At 34.3% G+C, this 19,704-nt stretch overlaps 1 protein-coding gene across 2 annotated transcripts in view; it reads left to right on the top strand.

Moving 5' to 3' along the window:
* The first annotated feature begins 11,131 nt into the window (after positions 1-11,131).
* VPS13C (vacuolar protein sorting 13 homolog C) overlaps positions 11,132-19,704 on the top strand; it is a 69,028-nt gene continuing 60,455 nt past the window's right edge. Inside the window, exons 1-9 of one of the 2 annotated variants that reach the window (XM_031061002.1) lie at positions 11,132-11,337; positions 13,056-13,121; positions 14,855-14,964; positions 15,805-15,864; positions 16,430-16,489; positions 17,238-17,318; positions 17,953-18,010; positions 18,311-18,438; positions 19,292-19,398. In XM_031061002.1, the coding sequence (XP_030916862.1) occupies positions 15,838-15,864; positions 16,430-16,489; positions 17,238-17,318; positions 17,953-18,010; positions 18,311-18,438; positions 19,292-19,398 (461 nt within the window). In that variant the 5' untranslated portion in view covers positions 11,132-11,337; positions 13,056-13,121; positions 14,855-14,964; positions 15,805-15,837. The remainder of the gene's footprint in view (positions 11,338-13,055; positions 13,122-14,854; positions 14,965-15,804; positions 15,865-16,429; positions 16,490-17,237; positions 17,319-17,952; positions 18,011-18,310; positions 18,439-19,291; positions 19,399-19,704) is intronic. The other variant, XM_031061003.1, reaches the window with a different exon arrangement.

The raw sequence follows: 19,704 nt of genomic DNA, 5'->3' as shown, positions 1-19,704 counted from the left end.
GATACAGCATTATTTCATTCCATGTGGTGTTTACACTTTGCTGTCCTTGTTTTTTCTAATCACATGAAAGCTGTAAAGATCTTTGGGTCTAGACTCTTAACTAAGGTCAGTGGGAGTTCCAATTTTTTAAATCTAGATTTCTCTGAAAACGTATTTATAGAAGCCAGTGAGGATAATTTTATGCAGGGTTTGTCTTGGAGGATAATGGGTACATGTTTATTTATTTATTTAGAAACAGATGTGGCATTTTTATAGGAGGAAAAATATAATCATTGTGTTAGGATTTAGACAACATGTCTGGTTTAAAATTATTCTGAGAAACAGAACTGGGCTTTCTACAGATGATTGAAGTTATTTTTATGAATAAGACAGGCTTCTATTTGCATATCATTTAGTTCTTACATATTTGTGCACAGCAAGTTTTTTATATTTTATTGTTGGATCACAGAGAGAAAGGACACCCAATGAAACAGTATCACAGCTTTTTGCAGATGTCAGCTCTTCTCCACTGAGAACTGAGACTCTCCAGCTGTTACAAGGGAAAAGGGAAAGCAGATTGCTGTGTGTTGGCATCTTCTTAGTGCATCAGACATCTGAATATATCTTAATCTGTTGGGTTTACTTACTGCTAAAAAGATTAAGTGTTGCAAAAATTCCTAAGAAATGTCTTAATTGTTAGCAGTGTTCTAAGTAGTATCAGTTGTTTTACCTATTTTGCTACTCTAGTCCTTGTAATTTGGGTGTTTATTCTAGTATTTGACATAACTGTTTAAGCACCTTCTGTTTTCATTTATTGCACAAGCGCATTCAGAGCTAAGGAAATCTCCTGTGTATTACTTAAAAAAACATTAAAAATAGTGCAAAATGAAGCTATTATAAAAATTTAAAATCAAAAGATAAATAAGACTAACCCCAGTATCAAATACTACTATTTTACAGTATACTAAACTTTTCTTTAGAAAAGACAAATTGGTAAGAACATGAATTGATCTCTTTCATTTTTAGGTCCAAAATTATGTGCTTTAAGAATATAGTTACTTATATATACACTGTAACAATCCAAAATTGTGACAAGGGAAATCCTTAGTAGCTGGAAGGAATGAAACATCCCTCATAATCAGAGTCCACAAGGGACTGGCTGCTCAGAGAAGCTGTGGCATAATTGGTTTTTGGAGATTTTTTAAAGTTATCTGAACACTTTTGGCTTTGACAACGTGATCTAACTCACCACAAAGTCCTCTTCTCTCTGCAGACTTTGTGATGAGAGTTGATGCAACATTACCTGGCTGATTTCCCAGCTGCTAATAGGCATACATTCTGTTTAGAGAGGTACAGTGGGTAAAATTTGCCATCTGTTCACTTGCCAACAGTCAGAGGGTAGGAGCTGAGACAGTATAATATTAATGCAGAAAAACAGGAGAAGAAAGCTTGGCTATTGAGCTTTCAACCTATGTACCCACCTCAGATTAGAACTGCTGTGGCTATTATTTATTGGTGCATGCAAGACTGTGTAACAAGCAACTCTAAACAGATACTTGTTGTTGCAGTTATTCAGAAAACTGAAGCTTTAAATGATACTTTCAATGCAGATTTTGTGTCTTTTTTTAGGCTTCATATTTTTGGTAAAGGTTTCCCTAAGAAGTTTGATCAAACCTTGCCACATAAAATAGCATACATACGAAGTGTCACAATCTTGTATTTATATATTTTTCAGTAAATTAGTGCAGTGATGGAATCATCAGATGCTCTTATTTAACAGACTGCTGCATTAATATAAAAGAAGCCTTTATACAGCAACTAAAACGTGTTTTTGATGACTTTCACCTGAGTAAAGCTAATTATTCAATTCATATTTATCAAACCAATCATTAGGAAAAGGCAAGTAGAGCGCCTGGGGTTTTCCCCAGGAAGAATTAACGTTATCTGTGTATTCAATGAATGGTGGGCAAATACCAATATTTCTGTTTGTCCTGGATCTGTTCTCCTAGATACAGAATCCTTATGTCATATACCTGTGGATGAGGGGTTTTGGGGTTGTTTCCCTCCCCCACACCCCCTTTGGACTGTTTGCCTTTCTGACTGAGAACACACCAGGAATGGCACCTACCTCCAGACAGAGCAGCATTAATTAATCAGTCATTTCTGAGTGGTGTCCTATCTGCAGGGAGGCTCAGGCAGATGAACAAGGGGTTGTTGGTAATAGAGGTGCAATAAGATGTGTCTTTATTTCCAAGTAATATTGCAGTATTTAAACCACACACATGGTTGATAAAATATCGAATAAAACTGCTCACAGGTTTTCCATTCTTAATTCCATTTAATTTCCCCTTTATTTTAAAAAATCAATGTAGAATTTACTGAAATGGGATGTCTGACACTAATGTGACTGGCTGGTGATCTTTTCCAGGTTAAATCACATTCCTTCAGGAGCAATTTCTGATCCACTACATCTCATGTCTCTGTTTTCTGGGTAAACATAGAATTATTTAGGTTGGAAAGGACCTTTAAGATCAAGCCAAACCTCTTGCCCTGCACTGCCCAGGCCACCACTAAACCATGTCCTTAAGAGTCACATCCACAGGAACACCCCCAGGGATGGATCCTCGACCCCTTCCCTAAGCAGCCTATTCCAATGCTTGGTAACCTGAAGAAATTTTTTCTAGTATCCATCCTAAGCCTCTCCTGGGGCTACTTGAGGCCATTTCCTCAAATAAGACAATTTTATAAATTTATGGAGTTCTTTAGAACAATTTTATTAATCAGGATATTATTTAACCACATAAAAACTACATTTTGTGGTTTTCAACACTCTTTATAGTTGTGATTAAATTTTCTTTGGTGTTTTTTTTCTGTGCAGAAATGATGACCATTATGAAAAATGAAGTACAAGATGGATATATCATCCTGGTTATATTGTATAATTGTTACAAAGAAAATTTACTACCATTAATTTGCACAATTGTTCTTAAATTGATGTACAACTGCTCCCAATTAGCCAGCACTTTTGCTTAAGCTTTAGTTTTTTAGCTGTGGTTTGTATACACAGAAATTAAAATCTTTCAAAACTTCATTTTTAAAAATCACAAGTGAAAATTCATTACCTGATAGAATGGCAGCAGGAGGTTTATTCACAATTTCCTGACATATTTTCTTCCATTGTCTCTTCCCAATGACGGGAAGAGCCAAGGCTCTACAAAACAATTAAACAAATAAATTGAGCATAGAGTAGGCATGTATGTATATATGTATATATATATATATATGTGTGTGTGTGTGTGTTCCTAGCAAAGCCCTCTGGATTTACCTTAACTGCAGCAAGAGGGAGCTTGCAAGCCTGAAACACAGGCTGTAACAGAACCTGAGTGGTAACAATTGCTGATGGACCTTTCCTCTGTCAAACTTAAATATTTTCCTTCAGCTTTGTGGTTTTGTAAATTCTGCTTGCACTAAGATCCACAATACATTTGAAAGCTATTTAAAGCAGTATTTGTCTCACCGTGTCATATTTATGTGGTGTTGATCTATTTTCACATACTTTTGAGGGTGAATCCTATTGCTAATATTGTTTTCTACTCTCTGGAATACATTTTTAGACTGAACGTGCCATTTCGAGCTACCAAGTGCTGTGCTTCCATGAATAATTGAACTCCTGTGAGTTCAGAATGACTTTACAGAACCAGTTTGAGATTAGCACTCCAGAGATTTAAAAATTTGTTCCAGGGTTGACATTGCTACCTGCAGGTTCACCACACGGAGCAGCATGTTCCTATGTACATTCTCTGCAGTGCTATTACCTCTAAAACATATGGGCTTTGAGATTTTTTTCTCATTTCTGTTTACTTCCTCTGTGACCTTCCTGAACTGCTAGATTAACCGTTAAAACAGTTTAATTAGCAATTTTTAAAGCAGAAATAGAGATTAACCGTTTAAACAGTTTAATTAGCAATTTTAAAAGCAGAAATAGAGATTAACCATTTAAACAATTTAATTAGCAATTTTTAAAGCAGAAATAGTTTTCTAAGGCACTGGGAGCACACCCAGGTCCCGCCAACCCCAGGTGAACTGACGTGAACAATTCGCCCTGGAATGGCACCAGCACCACCAGGGCCCCAAACGCCGCGGCCCCACACAGGCGTAGAATCTTGAGTAACATGTTTAGAATCTTGAGTAACATGTTTAGAATCTTGAGTAACATGTTTAGAATCTTGAGTAACATGTTTAGAATCTTGAGTAACATGTTTAGAATCTTGAGTAACATGTTTAGAATCTTGAGTAACATGTTTAGAATCTTGAGTAACATGTTTAGAATCTTGAGTAACATGTTTAGAATCTTGAGTAACATGTTTAGAATCTTGAGTAACATGTTTAGAATCTTGAGTAACATGTTTAGAATCTTGAGTAACATGTTTAGAATCTTGAGTAACATGTTTAGAATCTTGAGTAACATGTTTAGAATCTTGAGTAACATGTTTAGAATCTTGAGTAACATGTTTAGAATCTTGAGTAACATGTTTAGAATCTTGAGTAACATGTTTAGAATCTTGAGTAACATGTTTAGAATCTTGAGTAACATGTTTAGAATCTTGAGTAACATGTTTAGAATCTTGAGTAACATGTTTAGAATCTTGAGTAACATGTTTAGAATCTTGAGTAACATGTTTAGAATCTTGAGTAACATGTTTAGAATCTTGAGTAACATGTTTAGAATCTTGAGTAACATGTTTAGAATCTTGAGTAACATGTTTAGAATCTTGAGTAACATGTTTAGAATCTTGAGTAACATGTTTAGAATCTTGAGTAACATGTTTAGAATCTTGAGTAACATGTTTAGAATCTTGAGTAACATGTTTAGAATCTTGAGTAACATGTTTAGAATCTTGAGTAACATGTTTAGAATCTTGAGTAACATGTTTAGAATCTTGAGTAACATGTTTAGAATCTTGAGTAACATGTTTAGAATCTTGAGTAACATGTTTAGAATCTTGAGTAACATGTTTAGAATCTTGAGTAACATGTTTAGAATCTTGAGTAACATGTTTAGAATCTTGAGTAACATGTTTAGAATCTTGAGTAACATGTTTAGAATCTTGAGTAACATGTTTAGAATCTTGAGTAACATGTTTAGAATCTTGAGTAACATGTTTAGAATCTTGAGTAACATGTTTAGAATCTTGAGTAACATGTTTAGAATCTTGAGTAACATGTTTAGAATCTTGAGTAACATGTTTAGAATCTTGAGTAACATGTTTAGAATCTTGAGTAACATGTTTAGAATCTTGAGTAACATGTTTAGAATCTTGAGTAACATGTTTAGAATCTTGAGTAACATGTTTAGAATCTTGAGTAACATGTTTAGAATCTTGAGTAACATGTTTAGAATCTTGAGTAACATGTTTAGAATCTTGAGTAACATGTTTAGAATCTTGAGTAACATGTTTAGAATCTTGAGTAACATGTTTAGAATCTTGAGTAACATGTTTAGAATCTTGAGTAACATGTTTAGAATCTTGAGTAACATGTTTAGAATCTTGAGTAACATGTTTAGAATCTTGAGTAACATGTTTAGAATCTTGAGTAACATGTTTAGAATCTTGAGTAACATGTTTAGAATCTTGAGTAACATGTTTAGAATCTTGAGTAACATGTTTAGAATCTTGAGTAACATGTTTAGAATCTTGAGTAACATGTTTAGAATCTTGAGTAACATGTTTAGAATCTTGAGTAACATGTTTAGAATCTTGAGTAACATGTTTAGAATCTTGAGTAACATGTTTAGAATCTTGAGTAACATGTTTAGAATCTTGAGTAACATGTTTAGAATCTTGAGTAACATGTTTAGAATCTTGAGTAACATGTTTAGAATCTTGAGTAACATGTTTAGAATCTTGAGTAACATGTTTAGAATCTTGAGTAACATGTTTAGAATCTTGAGTAACATGTTTAGAATCTTGAGTAACATGTTTAGAATCTTGAGTAACATGTTTAGAATCTTGAGTAACATGTTTAGAATCTTGAGTAACATGTTTAGAATCTTGAGTAACATGTTTAGAATCTTGAGTAACATGTTTAGAATCTTGAGTAACATGTTTAGAATCTTGAGTAACATGTTTAGAATCTTGAGTAACATGTTTAGAATCTTGAGTAACATGTTTAGAATCTTGAGTAACATGTTTAGAATCTTGAGTAACATGTTTAGAATCTTGAGTAACATGTTTAGAATCTTGAGTAACATGTTTAGAATCTTGAGTAACATGTTTAGAATCTTGAGTAACATGTTTAGAATCTTGAGTAACATGTTTAGAATCTTGAGTAACATGTTTAGAATCTTGAGTAACATGTTTAGAATCTTGAGTAACATGTTTAGAATCTTGAGTAACATGTTTAGAATCTTGAGTAACATGTTTAGAATCTTGAGTAACATGTTTAGAATCTTGAGTAACATGTTTAGAATCTTGAGTAACATGTTTAGAATCTTGAGTAACATGTTTAGAATCTTGAGTAACATGTTTAGAATCTTGAGTAACATGTTTAGAATCTTGAGTAACATGTTTAGAATCTTGAGTAACATGTTTAGAATCTTGAGTAACATGTTTAGAATCTTGAGTAACATGTTTAGAATCTTGAGTAACATGTTTAGAATCTTGAGTAACATGTTTAGAATCTTGAGTAACATGTTTAGAATCTTGAGTAACATGTTTAGAATCTTGAGTAACATGTTTAGAATCTTGAGTAACATGTTTAGAATCTTGAGTAACATGTTTAGAATCTTGAGTAACATGTTTAGAATCTTGAGTAACATGTTTAGAATCTTGAGTAACATGTTTAGAATCTTGAGTAACATGTTTAGAATCTTGAGTAACATGTTTAGAATCTTGAGTAACATGTTTAGAATCTTGAGTAACATGTTTAGAATCTTGAGTAACATGTTTAGAATCTTGAGTAACATGTTTAGAATCTTGAGTAACATGTTTAGAATCTTGAGTAACATGTTTAGAATCTTGAGTAACATGTTTAGAATCTTGAGTAACATGTTTAGAATCTTGAGTAACATGTTTAGAATCTTGAGTAACATGTTTAGAATCTTGAGTAACATGTTTAGAATCTTGAGTAACATGTTTAGAATCTTGAGTAACATGTTTAGAATCTTGAGTAACATGTTTAGAATCTTGAGTAACATGTTTAGAATCTTGAGTAACATGTTTAGAATCTTGAGTAACATGTTTAGAATCTTGAGTAACATGTTTAGAATCTTGAGTAACATGTTTAGAATCTTGAGTAACATGTTTAGAATCTTGAGTAACATGTTTAGAATCTTGAGTAACATGTTTAGAATCTTGAGTAACATGTTTAGAATCTTGAGTAACATGTTTAGAATCTTGAGTAACATGTTTAGAATCTTGAGTAACATGTTTAGAATCTTGAGTAACATGTTTAGAATCTTGAGTAACATGTTTAGAATCTTGAGTAACATGTTTAGAATCTTGAGTAACATGTTTAGAATCTTGAGTAACATGTTTAGAATCTTGAGTAACATGTTTAGAATCTTGAGTAACATGTTTAGAATCTTGAGTAACATGTTTAGAATCTTGAGTAACATGTTTAGAATCTTGAGTAACATGTTTAGAATCTTGAGTAACATGTTTAGAATCTTGAGTAACATGTTTAGAATCTTGAGTAACATGTTTAGAATCTTGAGTAACATGTTTAGAATCTTGAGTAACATGTTTAGAATCTTGAGTAACATGTTTAGAATCTTGAGTAACATGTTTAGAATCTTGAGTAACATGTTTAGAATCTTGAGTAACATGTTTAGAATCTTGAGTAACATGTTTAGAATCTTGAGTAACATGTTTAGAATCTTGAGTAACATGTTTAGAATCTTGAGTAACATGTTTAGAATCTTGAGTAACATGTTTAGAATCTTGAGTAACATGTTTAGAATCTTGAGTAACATGTTTAGAATCTTGAGTAACATGTTTAGAATCTTGAGTAACATGTTTAGAATCTTGAGTAACATGTTTAGAATCTTGAGTAACATGTTTAGAATCTTGAGTAACATGTTTAGAATCTTGAGTAACATGTTTAGAATCTTGAGTAACATGTTTAGAATCTTGAGTAACATGTTTAGAATCTTGAGTAACATGTTTAGAATCTTGAGTAACATGTTTAGAATCTTGAGTAACATGTTTAGAATCTTGAGTAACATGTTTAGAATCTTGAGTAACATGTTTAGAATCTTGAGTAACATGTTTAGAATCTTGAGTAACATGTTTAGAATCTTGAGTAACATGTTTAGAATCTTGAGTAACATGTTTAGAATCTTGAGTAACATGTTTAGAATCTTGAGTAACATGTTTAGAATCTTGAGTAACATGTTTAGAATCTTGAGTAACATGTTTAGAATCTTGAGTAACATGTTTAGAATCTTGAGTAACATGTTTAGAATCTTGAGTAACATGTTTAGAATCTTGAGTAACATGTTTAGAATCTTGAGTAACATGTTTAGAATCTTGAGTAACATGTTTAGAATCTTGAGTAACATGTTTAGAATCTTGAGTAACATGTTTAGAATCTTGAGTAACATGTTTAGAATCTTGAGTAACATGTTTAGAATCTTGAGTAACATGTTTAGAATCTTGAGTAACATGTTTAGAATCTTGAGTAACATGTTTAGAATCTTGAGTAACATGTTTAGAATCTTGAGTAACATGTTTAGAATCTTGAGTAACATGTTTAGAATCTTGAGTAACATGTTTAGAATCTTGAGTAACATGTTTAGAATCTTGAGTAACATGTTTAGAATCTTGAGTAACATGTTTAGAATCTTGAGTAACATGTTTAGAATCTTGAGTAACATGTTTAGAATCTTGAGTAACATGTTTAGAATCTTGAGTAACATGTTTAGAATCTTGAGTAACATGTTTAGAATCTTGAGTAACATGTTTAGAATCTTGAGTAACATGTTTAGAATCTTGAGTAACATGTTTAGAATCTTGAGTAACATGTTTAGAATCTTGAGTAACATGTTTAGAATCTTGAGTAACATGTTTAGAATCTTGAGTAACATGTTTAGAATCTTGAGTAACATGTTTAGAATCTTGAGTAACATGTTTAGAATCTTGAGTAACATGTTTAGAATCTTGAGTAACATGTTTAGAATCTTGAGTAACATGTTTAGAATCTTGAGTAACATGTTTAGAATCTTGAGTAACATGTTTAGAATCTTGAGTAACATGTTTAGAATCTTGAGTAACATGTTTAGAATCTTGAGTAACATGTTTAGAATCTTGAGTAACATGTTTAGAATCTTGAGTAACATGTTTAGAATCTTGAGTAACATGTTTAGAATCTTGAGTAACATGTTTAGAATCTTGAGTAACATGTTTAGAATCTTGAGTAACATGTTTAGAATCTTGAGTAACATGTTTAGAATCTTGAGTAACATGTTTAGAATCTTGAGTAACATGTTTAGAATCTTGAGTAACATGTTTAGAATCTTGAGTAACATGTTTAGAATCTTGAGTAACATGTTTAGAATCTTGAGTAACATGTTTAGAATCTTGAGTAACATGTTTAGAATCTTGAGTAACATGTTTAGAATCTTGAGTAACATGTTTAGAATCTTGAGTAACATGTTTAGAATCTTGAGTAACATGTTTAGAATCTTGAGTAACATGTTTAGAATCTTGAGTAACATGTTTAGAATCTTGAGTAACATGTTTAGAATCTTGAGTAACATGTTTAGAATCTTGAGTAACATGTTTAGAATCTTGAGTAACATGTTTAGAATCTTGAGTAACATGTTTAGAATCTTGAGTAACATGTTTAGAATCTTGAGTAACATGTTTAGAATCTTGAGTAACATGTTTAGAATCTTGAGTAACATGTTTAGAATCTTGAGTAACATGTTTAGAATCTTGAGTAACATGTTTAGAATCTTGAGTAACATGTTTAGAATCTTGAGTAACATGTTTAGAATCTTGAGTAACATGTTTAGAATCTTGAGTAACATGTTTAGAATCTTGAGTAACATGTTTAGAATCTTGAGTAACATGTTTAGAATCTTGAGTAACATGTTTAGAATCTTGAGTAACATGTTTAGAATCTTGAGTAACATGTTTAGAATCTTGAGTAACATGTTTAGAATCTTGAGTAACATGTTTAGAATCTTGAGTAACATGTTTAGAATCTTGAGTAACATGTTTAGAATCTTGAGTAACATGTTTAGAATCTTGAGTAACATGTTTAGAATCTTGAGTAACATGTTTAGAATCTTGAGTAACATGTTTAGAATCTTGAGTAACATGTTTAGAATCTTGAGTAACATGTTTAGAATCTTGAGTAACATGTTTAGAATCTTGAGTAACATGTTTAGAATCTTGAGTAACATGTTTAGAATCTTGAGTAACATGTTTAGAATCTTGAGTAACATGTTTAGAATCTTGAGTAACATGTTTAGAATCTTGAGTAACATGTTTAGAATCTTGAGTAACATGTTTAGAATCTTGAGTAACATGTTTAGAATCTTGAGTAACATGTTTAGAATCTTGAGTAACATGTTTAGAATCTTGAGTAACATGTTTAGAATCTTGAGTAACATGTTTAGAATCTTGAGTAACATGTTTAGAATCTTGAGTAACATGTTTAGAATCTTGAGTAACATGTTTACTCTGAGTAACATGTTTAGAATCTTGAGTAACATGTTTAGAATCTTGAGTAACATGTTTAGAATCTTGAGTAACATGTTTAGAATCTTGAGTAACATGTTTAGAATCTTGAGTAACATGTTTACTCTTGAGTAACATGTTAACATCTTGAGTAACATGTTTAGAATCTTGATTCAGTCCTTAGATTTAAGAGTATAAATAGGCCTAGAGGTTATTTCTTTTGAGATGCTATTTAAATACTGAGCCAAATGGTCGTGGCAGTGTGTTGGTAAGGTAGTGTGAGGGGGAAGTGGAAACTGCTGACACAAGCCGTTGAAACCATTTTCTTTTTCTAAGCTGTTACAATCTGTCTCTATCAGACCTCATGCATGGAGACCAGAGGCTGCAGGTCTTCTGCTGGTTACAAGAAGAAATGTCAATTGCATGATTTCCCTATGTAGGTAATCACTGGAAGTGGATATTCTGAAGTGAATTGGGCTGTGAGATACTGTAATGGAAATACTGCTGAGTCATACAGATTTGGTGAACTTAATATTAAATCACGAGTTGATTTCCTTCTTTTAAACCAAATGCATTTCTTTGGTTATTTGCTGCCATGTGGACCAAGGCACCCATTCACAAGATTCCTTGTATGGGTTGGAGAGTCTGGTTTACAAGGACACCAAGCCTGGTGGGTATGCATGGTTGGATACATTTTATACATGCATGATGAGCAGGCAGTTTAGGTTTTTAAAAGTCCCCCCTCTCCAAAGCAACCAAAGGTAGAAGTGAGAAAACAATACTTGTTTGGTAAACATCCACATATTGGTGGTTCTAGAAATAAGATTTTAATGAATGTGGATTCAAGTGGAATCTTGCAATGACCTAGTCCCTTTTTAATTGAGTGGCTGTTTCAGAAGATTAGGAGACCACTTGGATTTCTATCAGTCATGTTGAGCTCAAGAATATTATAAAATGCTGACAATATTCTACTATAATTTTACACCATCTTTAGCTGTTAGGAGAGTAATTACCCTTACATAATGTGTCTGGGCTTAAAATAATGGAAGTCCAGGCTGTCTTGAAGCCATGGACAGACAAAATGAGCTATTGCAGGTTGAAGGCATTAGCATGCTTTCCCCTGCTTCTCTTTATTTGCCTTGCTCTCAAGTTGGGCAAGGCAACAGCTTCACTTGAAATTCAAGGGAATTATTGTTTTTTGTACATGCTTTATTTTTAACTTCTGAAACCTGATTTTCAGAAATTTACACTTGGCCAAAGTTTCTTGCTTGAGCTGTTATCTAAGCACAGGTTTAAAGTGATTAACTTCTGAAACCTGATTTTCAGAAAGTTACACCTGGCCAAAGTTTCTTCCTTGAGCTATTGTCTGAGCATGGGTTTAAAGTGTGCTTAAAAACATACATTTAGTGTAGGAATGTGCCCAGTTTCTCCATAGTAATGGATGTTGGTGAAGAAGTGGAATATCCTCTTTCCTTAGTTTTTTCATCTATGGGAGTGAAAGCCTGAGACCTGCAAATTCAATAGTAGGTGAAGGAAGCTGTCCTTTTAAAGTAACCTTGATAAAGGATTACTTGTAGTGTTAAAAGGAACTATGCAAAATAAAATGTTTCTATTTGTCTAGTTTTTCCTTTTTATTATTTATCTAGTGACCACCCTATCACTTTACCTGCAAGACAAGTTGAAATCTTGGCAGGCAATTTCCCTCCTTTGTTTGAGCAGGCTTGCAAATGACATCAAGGTGTTCCCCATGGTTAGGTTAGGTACACTGTTAAACTTGCTTCCTTCTTGCTTTGTGGGATACACCCTTCTCATGCTCCAGCCCCATAAAGATAAGCACAAGCAGCACTATTGCTGAATTATTTTTGCTGGGACTGCCAGAGGAGGAAAAGAAACAGTGCAACTTACCAAACTGGTTTTCTTCAGAATTGTGGAAAAGTACGAGCATCATTTAAATAATGAAATGGTTGTGATTGTGTGGGTTGTAAAATGTATGTAAATAATGGAATTTCATTTCATGTACAGCTTTTAGAATCATCATTTTTGTATGTCTTTTTTGTGCTTACTGGATTTGCTCTTTCAGAGTTGATTATCATGAGAATCCTATTGAAAAGTGCTCTTTGGATTTCCACATACATCTATATCTTAACTTGAAAATTATGTCCTTATATGTTGGAAGCCTCTTCTAGATGTATATTTCATGCTATGAGAAGTAGCTGATTGTTTGTTTACCACAGCTGCAATTCTTGCAAAGCTTTTAATGAGACCTTCTAAGCCATTATGCTTTAAGACAGGCTAAACCTTCTTCCATATTTTCTTATGCTGTCTTACATTTCTGCTTTACTAACTTGAATTTTATCCTTTTTCCAAAAATTGCTTGCATTACAAAAGGACGTAAGCGTAAAAAGTACAAAAAGCATTTTAAGAGACCCTTTAGAGGTCGTGATCACTCAAAAGGTGGGTAACAGTTGTGGCTTTTAACTTTAAGGCTTCTTTTTGCTTTCTGTTTGGATTAGTTTTTAATAGCCTTGGCTGTCCATCCAGTGAGACTTTTTCCTCCCGTTTGAAAGAGAGGTTATGAATTGGAGAGAGCTCTTTTTGCTGTTCGTCTGTTCTCTGGATCCAGTGAGGCTGAAGAGAGTCCTTGTTTCTCTTTACCTGGATAGTTGTGCTTGTTCCTTTAACTTGAGCTATCTGTAGTATTTACAGCAGAACTGTAAACTAGTGGCACTTCACAGTGACTGTTGGAAAAACTGCATGTGCAAGTTAAATCTGTTTGTCTGATTTTTGTAAGATTCCAGTAATAGGTAAAGAAAACCTGAAACTGGTGCTATAGCAGTAAACAATCTTTTTTATCATCTTTTAGCTCTGTTCTAAATAACTGATTTAATGCTATGACATATTTAAACAGGAATGAAATTGATGCTGTTCCCCAAGAGGATAATCGTTGTCTACAAACACCAAACCATACAGGATTCAACATTAGCATGTGTCTAAGAATTGCCATGTCCCATGTGCTTGTGTTGTCATGTATTTGGTCTTGGAGGAAGCTGCAGCTGTACACAGACTTGCAGTTGGAGATAAAACCTTGTGGGGACCCAAGATAAACTTTGCAAGGTGTCACACAAATTGCTGCTGGCAGCTGCATATGGCTGCAAAAATGTTAATGGGTTCCTTGCACTTGGAGATCATGGAGCTTCGATAAGGACTTCTGCCTTTTATTTTTTTAGTCAGTTAATAGGAGGAAATGTGTGTTGCATGCAGAAGTCATACAATGTTTCTTTTTTTTCTGAGTTCCTGACTAATTTTTTTTTGATTGAAATCTAATGCTCTCTTGACTGAGACTGTTATATCATGTTCAATAGTGAAGTCTTCATTTTTAAGCAGATTTCCTGAACCTCTGAACACTTTTAAAAAAAAATCTCATTTTTTTTATTAGGATGTACAAAGTTAGATACCTGCTTTGCTCACCATGCATTGCATATGTAAAAAGTTAGAAACAGTTCAAGTAAGCTGAGTCAAAACCTCTAGTCCTTATTTTTCTTTATAGCCATGACTGTTTCTTCAACTTGAGCCATCTGTAGCATTTCCAACAAAAATGTATGAGCTTGGTAGGCTGATCAGTGTCATTTACTGGAGTAGCCATGTTGTAGGGAGGGCACTGAACACAGCAGTGTGGGCTGTAAAGGCAGCTAGAGGAGAAGCAGCTCACTGATCCAGCCATACTACAGGTAAAATGCTGAAACACAGCCTGATGGTAGAACCATATCACTAGAGTGAAATAATGAGGGATTGTAAATATTACTTCTTGCATATATTTTGTGTTAAATTACTCTGGCTTACTCATTTGCTTCTTGATACCCCTCACTGAGGTACTTTTAAGAGAGAACCTTTTACCTTAGAAGGAGTAGAAGGAGTGTATTAATCCAGAACCTGCTGTGTACCAAAATGTTTTGACTGAAATTTAGACATGTATTTTCTTGTGGTTAAGTTGTGCATGGGCATCTAATATCACATCTTCAGAATACAGATGTGCAGAAAAGGAAAAAAAAATGTAATCTAAATAAGTGAAAACTGTAATGTTAGTTTAGAGGAAGTATTACATTTACATTGATGTAGTTGTTGGTGTAATGAAATTCAAGATGCAATTCTTTCACTAAATACTGGCTTTTTAAAAATTCTTGTTCTAGACAAACCAAAGGAAGAGAAGAAGGATACTTTCTTAGAAAAGCTTGCAACTCAAGTTATAAAAAATGTGCAAGTCAAAATCACAGGCATTCACGTTAAATATGAAGATGATGTAAGTAACTGGGACATATTGTCTTCACTGTAAATTGGACTTGAATGAGTTTCTGAATCTCTTGTCCATAGAGAAACTGTATTTGCCACCTTAAAAAGTTGCTGTGGTTTCTTCTGAGCCTCTTCAAATAACTTGTCCCAGATATGACTGAATGCCGGAAATATGGATATGTGAAACAGATGTTCTCTTTGCCCTTGTCCAGTGCTGCCTTGCTCACTGAATGTGGGCAGTGTCTGTTCTCACATACTGCTGCATGCAGTGGATGCACAGAGTTTTTCAGTGTCCTGGGGAGAGTCCAGAAGGGCAGAAGCTGAAGGGTTTACAGATGGGTCTGAAGACAAACTGTTAAAAACACTTAACTGATAAACAAGAATGTTTGTTTATGTGAACCAAACTGGTATTACTAGTTTACCTTCCTGTAGTTAAATGATTAAGCTGTTTGTTATGAGACAATTGAGTTTAAAAGAAAAGCACTGGATAAGAGGGTATTTCCCAAACCTTTCTTTGGGACTGTTTTCAGAGACACTAAAGTCAAAGAAGTGCATGTCATAGAGTGATATATCTGACTGAGATGTGGTACTCTAATTTTAATTTTTTTTCCTGTATGAAATTATGTTAGAATCCAAAAGAAAATGTTCAATTTGAATTAAAGTCCTAAGTCTTTACACTACAGCTGTATTAGTTTTGGCCTATCTTAGTGGGTTGCAGTAATGTTTCAGTTAGATTTACTAAGCAAATTAAGTTGCTCAGAACAGTTCAGGATTTCAGTCAACTTCAAAGCCTATGTCTGTCTGCAGCAAGAGAAACAAATAAATACCTGTTATTTTTTTATTTTTGCAGATCACAGACCCACAGTGCCCGATTTCCTTGGGAATGACGTTGGGCGAGCTGAGTTTACTGGTAATGTGTGTGTGACTGCCTGTTCTTGTATGTTCAGTCTGCTTGTTTTGGAGTAGCAGAAAGGAAAAGGAACATGGTAGGAAGATACAGGGACAGTGTGCATACAGCTGGAACTGAAGACAATCTTTTATTCATGCAGATAGACTGGCAGTTTGAGCAAGCAGAAGGGAAGAGGATTGAGGAACATCACACTTTCTGAGACTTGGTGATTTGTTCTAATGATTTGAGTGACCTTTGAAACTGGGCAGGTTATATCCAGGCATAGTAAATGAGGGCAAACATTGCATCATGGTGATCAAGAATTTGGTATTTTGCCAGGCCTTTTGAGAAATGGGAAGTGAAAATTTCAGCTAACCTCTCTTTGCCTTAGCTGTTAAGCATTTTCTGGGTAGGATGAGGAGTTGAATATCAAAGTATGAAAGTAAACTGACAGATTTTTGTATGTTATCTTGATGTGTGTGTATGCAGAAAAACTGGATGCATTTGTTGCTTGGAAGCATAGGATAGACCCACAAATATGTTAGCTAAGATGTACAAAATTGCTTTTATCACTTTGAACTTTTAGACAACAAACGAGAACTGGACACCTTCCATCCTGAATGAAGCTGCAAAAATAATATACAAGGTAATGTGTTGTGGGTTTTTTTCCTACACATGTGAAGAGAGCAACTGATCTTGGAGACTAGTAAACCTGGGACTCTAAATAAAGTTGGAAAATAGTTTGCTTTTTGAATTCTCCTGTTTTTCTTTATTTTTGATGTATGTTTAAGCACAAGTAGAGCACAAATAACGTTTTATGTAAGGCATAAAGTTAAACAAACTCCATAGCTTGAATAATTTATCTTAAATGTGAATGCTGATCCCCTTGTTCAATGCACAATACAGCAAGCCTGTGTGGAAACCAATTTCAAACAGGTTGTCTAATTACCATTTCCTAATCTAATTTGTATTCCTAGTGTAATTGGGATTCTGGGAGCTGAGCAGTTTCTCTGTTCTCCCTGCCCACCTCCTGAACCACCCCCAAGCCTGTGCAGGAAGGAGTACACAGAGATCTAAGGAATTATAGGAACAATCTAAGAGGGGTTTAATAGTCTTGGCTTCTTCATTAGGCCAAGTACCAGTTTTGTGCACCCTTGCCCTTGTAATCCAGGGTCATGTTTAACAGATGTGCATGAATGTGTGCTTAAAGAACTTGCAATTCAATTATCATTTCAAAATAGTATTGTCAGATTAAATACATCTCAATACTAATGGTTCATTTGCTGTCTTACCTGCTTTCATATGTTTTCTGTTTTCACAAATGGAAAGCTATATTTATAGAATGGGTTGAATACAGAGTATGCAGTTTGTTTTATGTTTTCTTTCCTGTGCAGCTTTTGTGCCTGGACAGCCTCAGTGCTTATTGGAACATACACAGCAAAATGTATTATCATGGCTCCCGTGAACAAATACTGGTAATGTAGAAGAAAATGCATTAATTACCATATTCTCTGGCTCTTGTAGTATTCAAAACTACACCACACTGACTTCTACCCCACTCCTCACACTTATGGTCACTGTATTCAGGGTCATATGTTAATCCATTGCACTATTGTTAATAATATTTTGTGAACCTCATTTGTTGTCGACCCCTATAAGGTTTAGACATGATATATTTTTCACCTGTTGTGTTTATAAAGGTATTCTATGTGTCCTTGTACAATACTACTACTTACCCTTTTTCTTTTGTGCTCATCTTTATGGATACCTTTATTTTTGTTTTATTTTGTCCTTAACAAATAATGTACTTAACCCAGTGAGCTTGGTTCTAACATCAAAGATGGAATCAAAACTGTGCAGTGCTTAAAACCATCCAGTGGTCTAAGAACAGCCAAGTTCATTTGGCATTGCCTGTCTGTGGATGTTTTCCTTTTTTTTTCTCTGAATCTCAGTCTGAAGTGAAAACACAAATTGATACACAGCTTGAATTGACAGCTGCAGAAGTCTGCAAAATACACGTGAACTTAAGTTGGTCCACTCAAAGTTTTGATAACTCTAAACAAGTAATGCTCTTCAGCAACTGTTAGACAGAATCGTATCCCTTTACAGGACCAGCTGAAAAAAGGAATTCCCTGTCATGGTCACCAGCCTGAAGACTACCAGTACAGTAAGTGAGCTAGGAATGAGTGAATCTAAACTGTTCTGAGCCATGTTAGTGTACAACAGCCTGATCTGATTCTGCAGGCATGGCCATACTCTCTTCCTTTTAGAAAAACCATAATGTAATAGAACATATTAGGGCTTGTATGCTTTTTGACTGTTGCAGGACCATCTTAATTGTCATTGGTAAGAATTGCATCCTGATTCTGTGGGGCTTGAGCATGCATGTTATCTATTGATGTGCTCGATCTGTTCCTTGTTATATTTAAGTAAAAAATCCATCTCATTTTTTTTTTTAATCTTCAAGTTTTCAGACCAGTGTCAGCCTCTGCAAGACTCTATATCAACCCATATGCAGAAGTAGAACTGAAAACTCCTAAGTTTGATTGTAATGTAGAAGTACAGAGAATTATCATTGAATTCACTAAGCCACAGGCAAGTTGGTTTGGTATTTATCACCCTTTTCAGTCTGTGATGAACTATAGTGTTTTTCATTGGAAAGCATTCTTAGAGATTTGTGTGCTTATATGCCTGTAGGATTTCTAAACTGTTTAGCAGTACCTGTGGGAGAAGTGTAGGATCTTTTCCCCTCTGTGTAACCATCTCTTCCTTGTGATTCTTGTACTCTGACACTCTTACCTGTGGACCCTCTGGGAACCATCTGATCTGTATTCAGCCCTTCCAGCAGCATTCTTTTCACCTGGAGAGCCCTTATCTTATTAAATTATAATCCAGTGTTAGAACTGTGGAGATGCCAAAGTACGAGCAAGGGTGGGAATGAATGGACTGTGCTGGCTTTGGCAACAAAGCCTGCTGAAGTATCAAGGAAGTAATTTAGATGGCTCCCCAGAAATTTTGTGTTCTCATTTATTGAGAGATAACTTGCAGTTAGTTGGCTAAAGAGCTTTTTAGCTCTTACTCATGTCTAAATGTATATATATATATAGAGTTCAGAACTGTACCAGTAAGGTGCACCAATGTAAATGCAGCTCTGAAATGAGGGCAACTGCATTGACAAACAGAAAAGTTGGTTTGACAAAGCCTGGGAGGTTGTGCTGAGGAGGCTAGTAAAACTACAAACTATTGTTCTTGGAGGGAAGCAGGGCTTCAAAGTGGTGTTCTTTGAGAAGAATGGGTGCAGTCAGTCCACTTTGAGGTACTAATGAAAATGCATCGACTTAAATTTCTGTGTAGTGTGAGGAATGTGAAGGCCATGGTATACATGCAGTTGGAGCAGTGCCTGCAAATAAAACCTGAACTTTGCTAAGAAACTTTTTCCTGTGTTTAGTACCTCAGCATGATAGACCTGCTGGAGTCCATAGATTACATGGTTCGCAATGCACCCTACAGAAGATTTCGGCCAAATGTACCTCTCCATAAAAATGCCAGGGAATGGTAAGCTGTGTACATTCATGCATTCTTTGGGAGATGCTGGAGTCTTCTCCAGTCTCTTCCTTCTCCTTTGTGATTAAAAGTAGTTTTAAAACTAGATCATATGCTGATGTAACTTCCACAGAGCTTTGCTTAGCCCTTAGATTAAAGTGATAAAAGATCCAGTTGATGAAAATCTCACTTGCAAAGCTGAAGTCCCCAAAACTTGAACAAAATGCCAATACTCTCACTAGAGGTTAAAATGCAATTTTAGAAAGGCTAAAGAAAAAACTTGGCAAATGTTATACGAGGGAAACGTGTGTTAGCTGT

This window comes from Geospiza fortis, unplaced genomic scaffold (genome assembly GCF_000277835.1).
Source record: "Geospiza fortis unplaced genomic scaffold, GeoFor_1.0 scaffold317, whole genome shotgun sequence".
Lineage (NCBI taxonomy): Eukaryota > Metazoa > Chordata > Aves > Passeriformes > Thraupidae > Geospiza > Geospiza fortis.
This window is presented reverse-complemented; position numbering and strand designations above follow the sequence as displayed.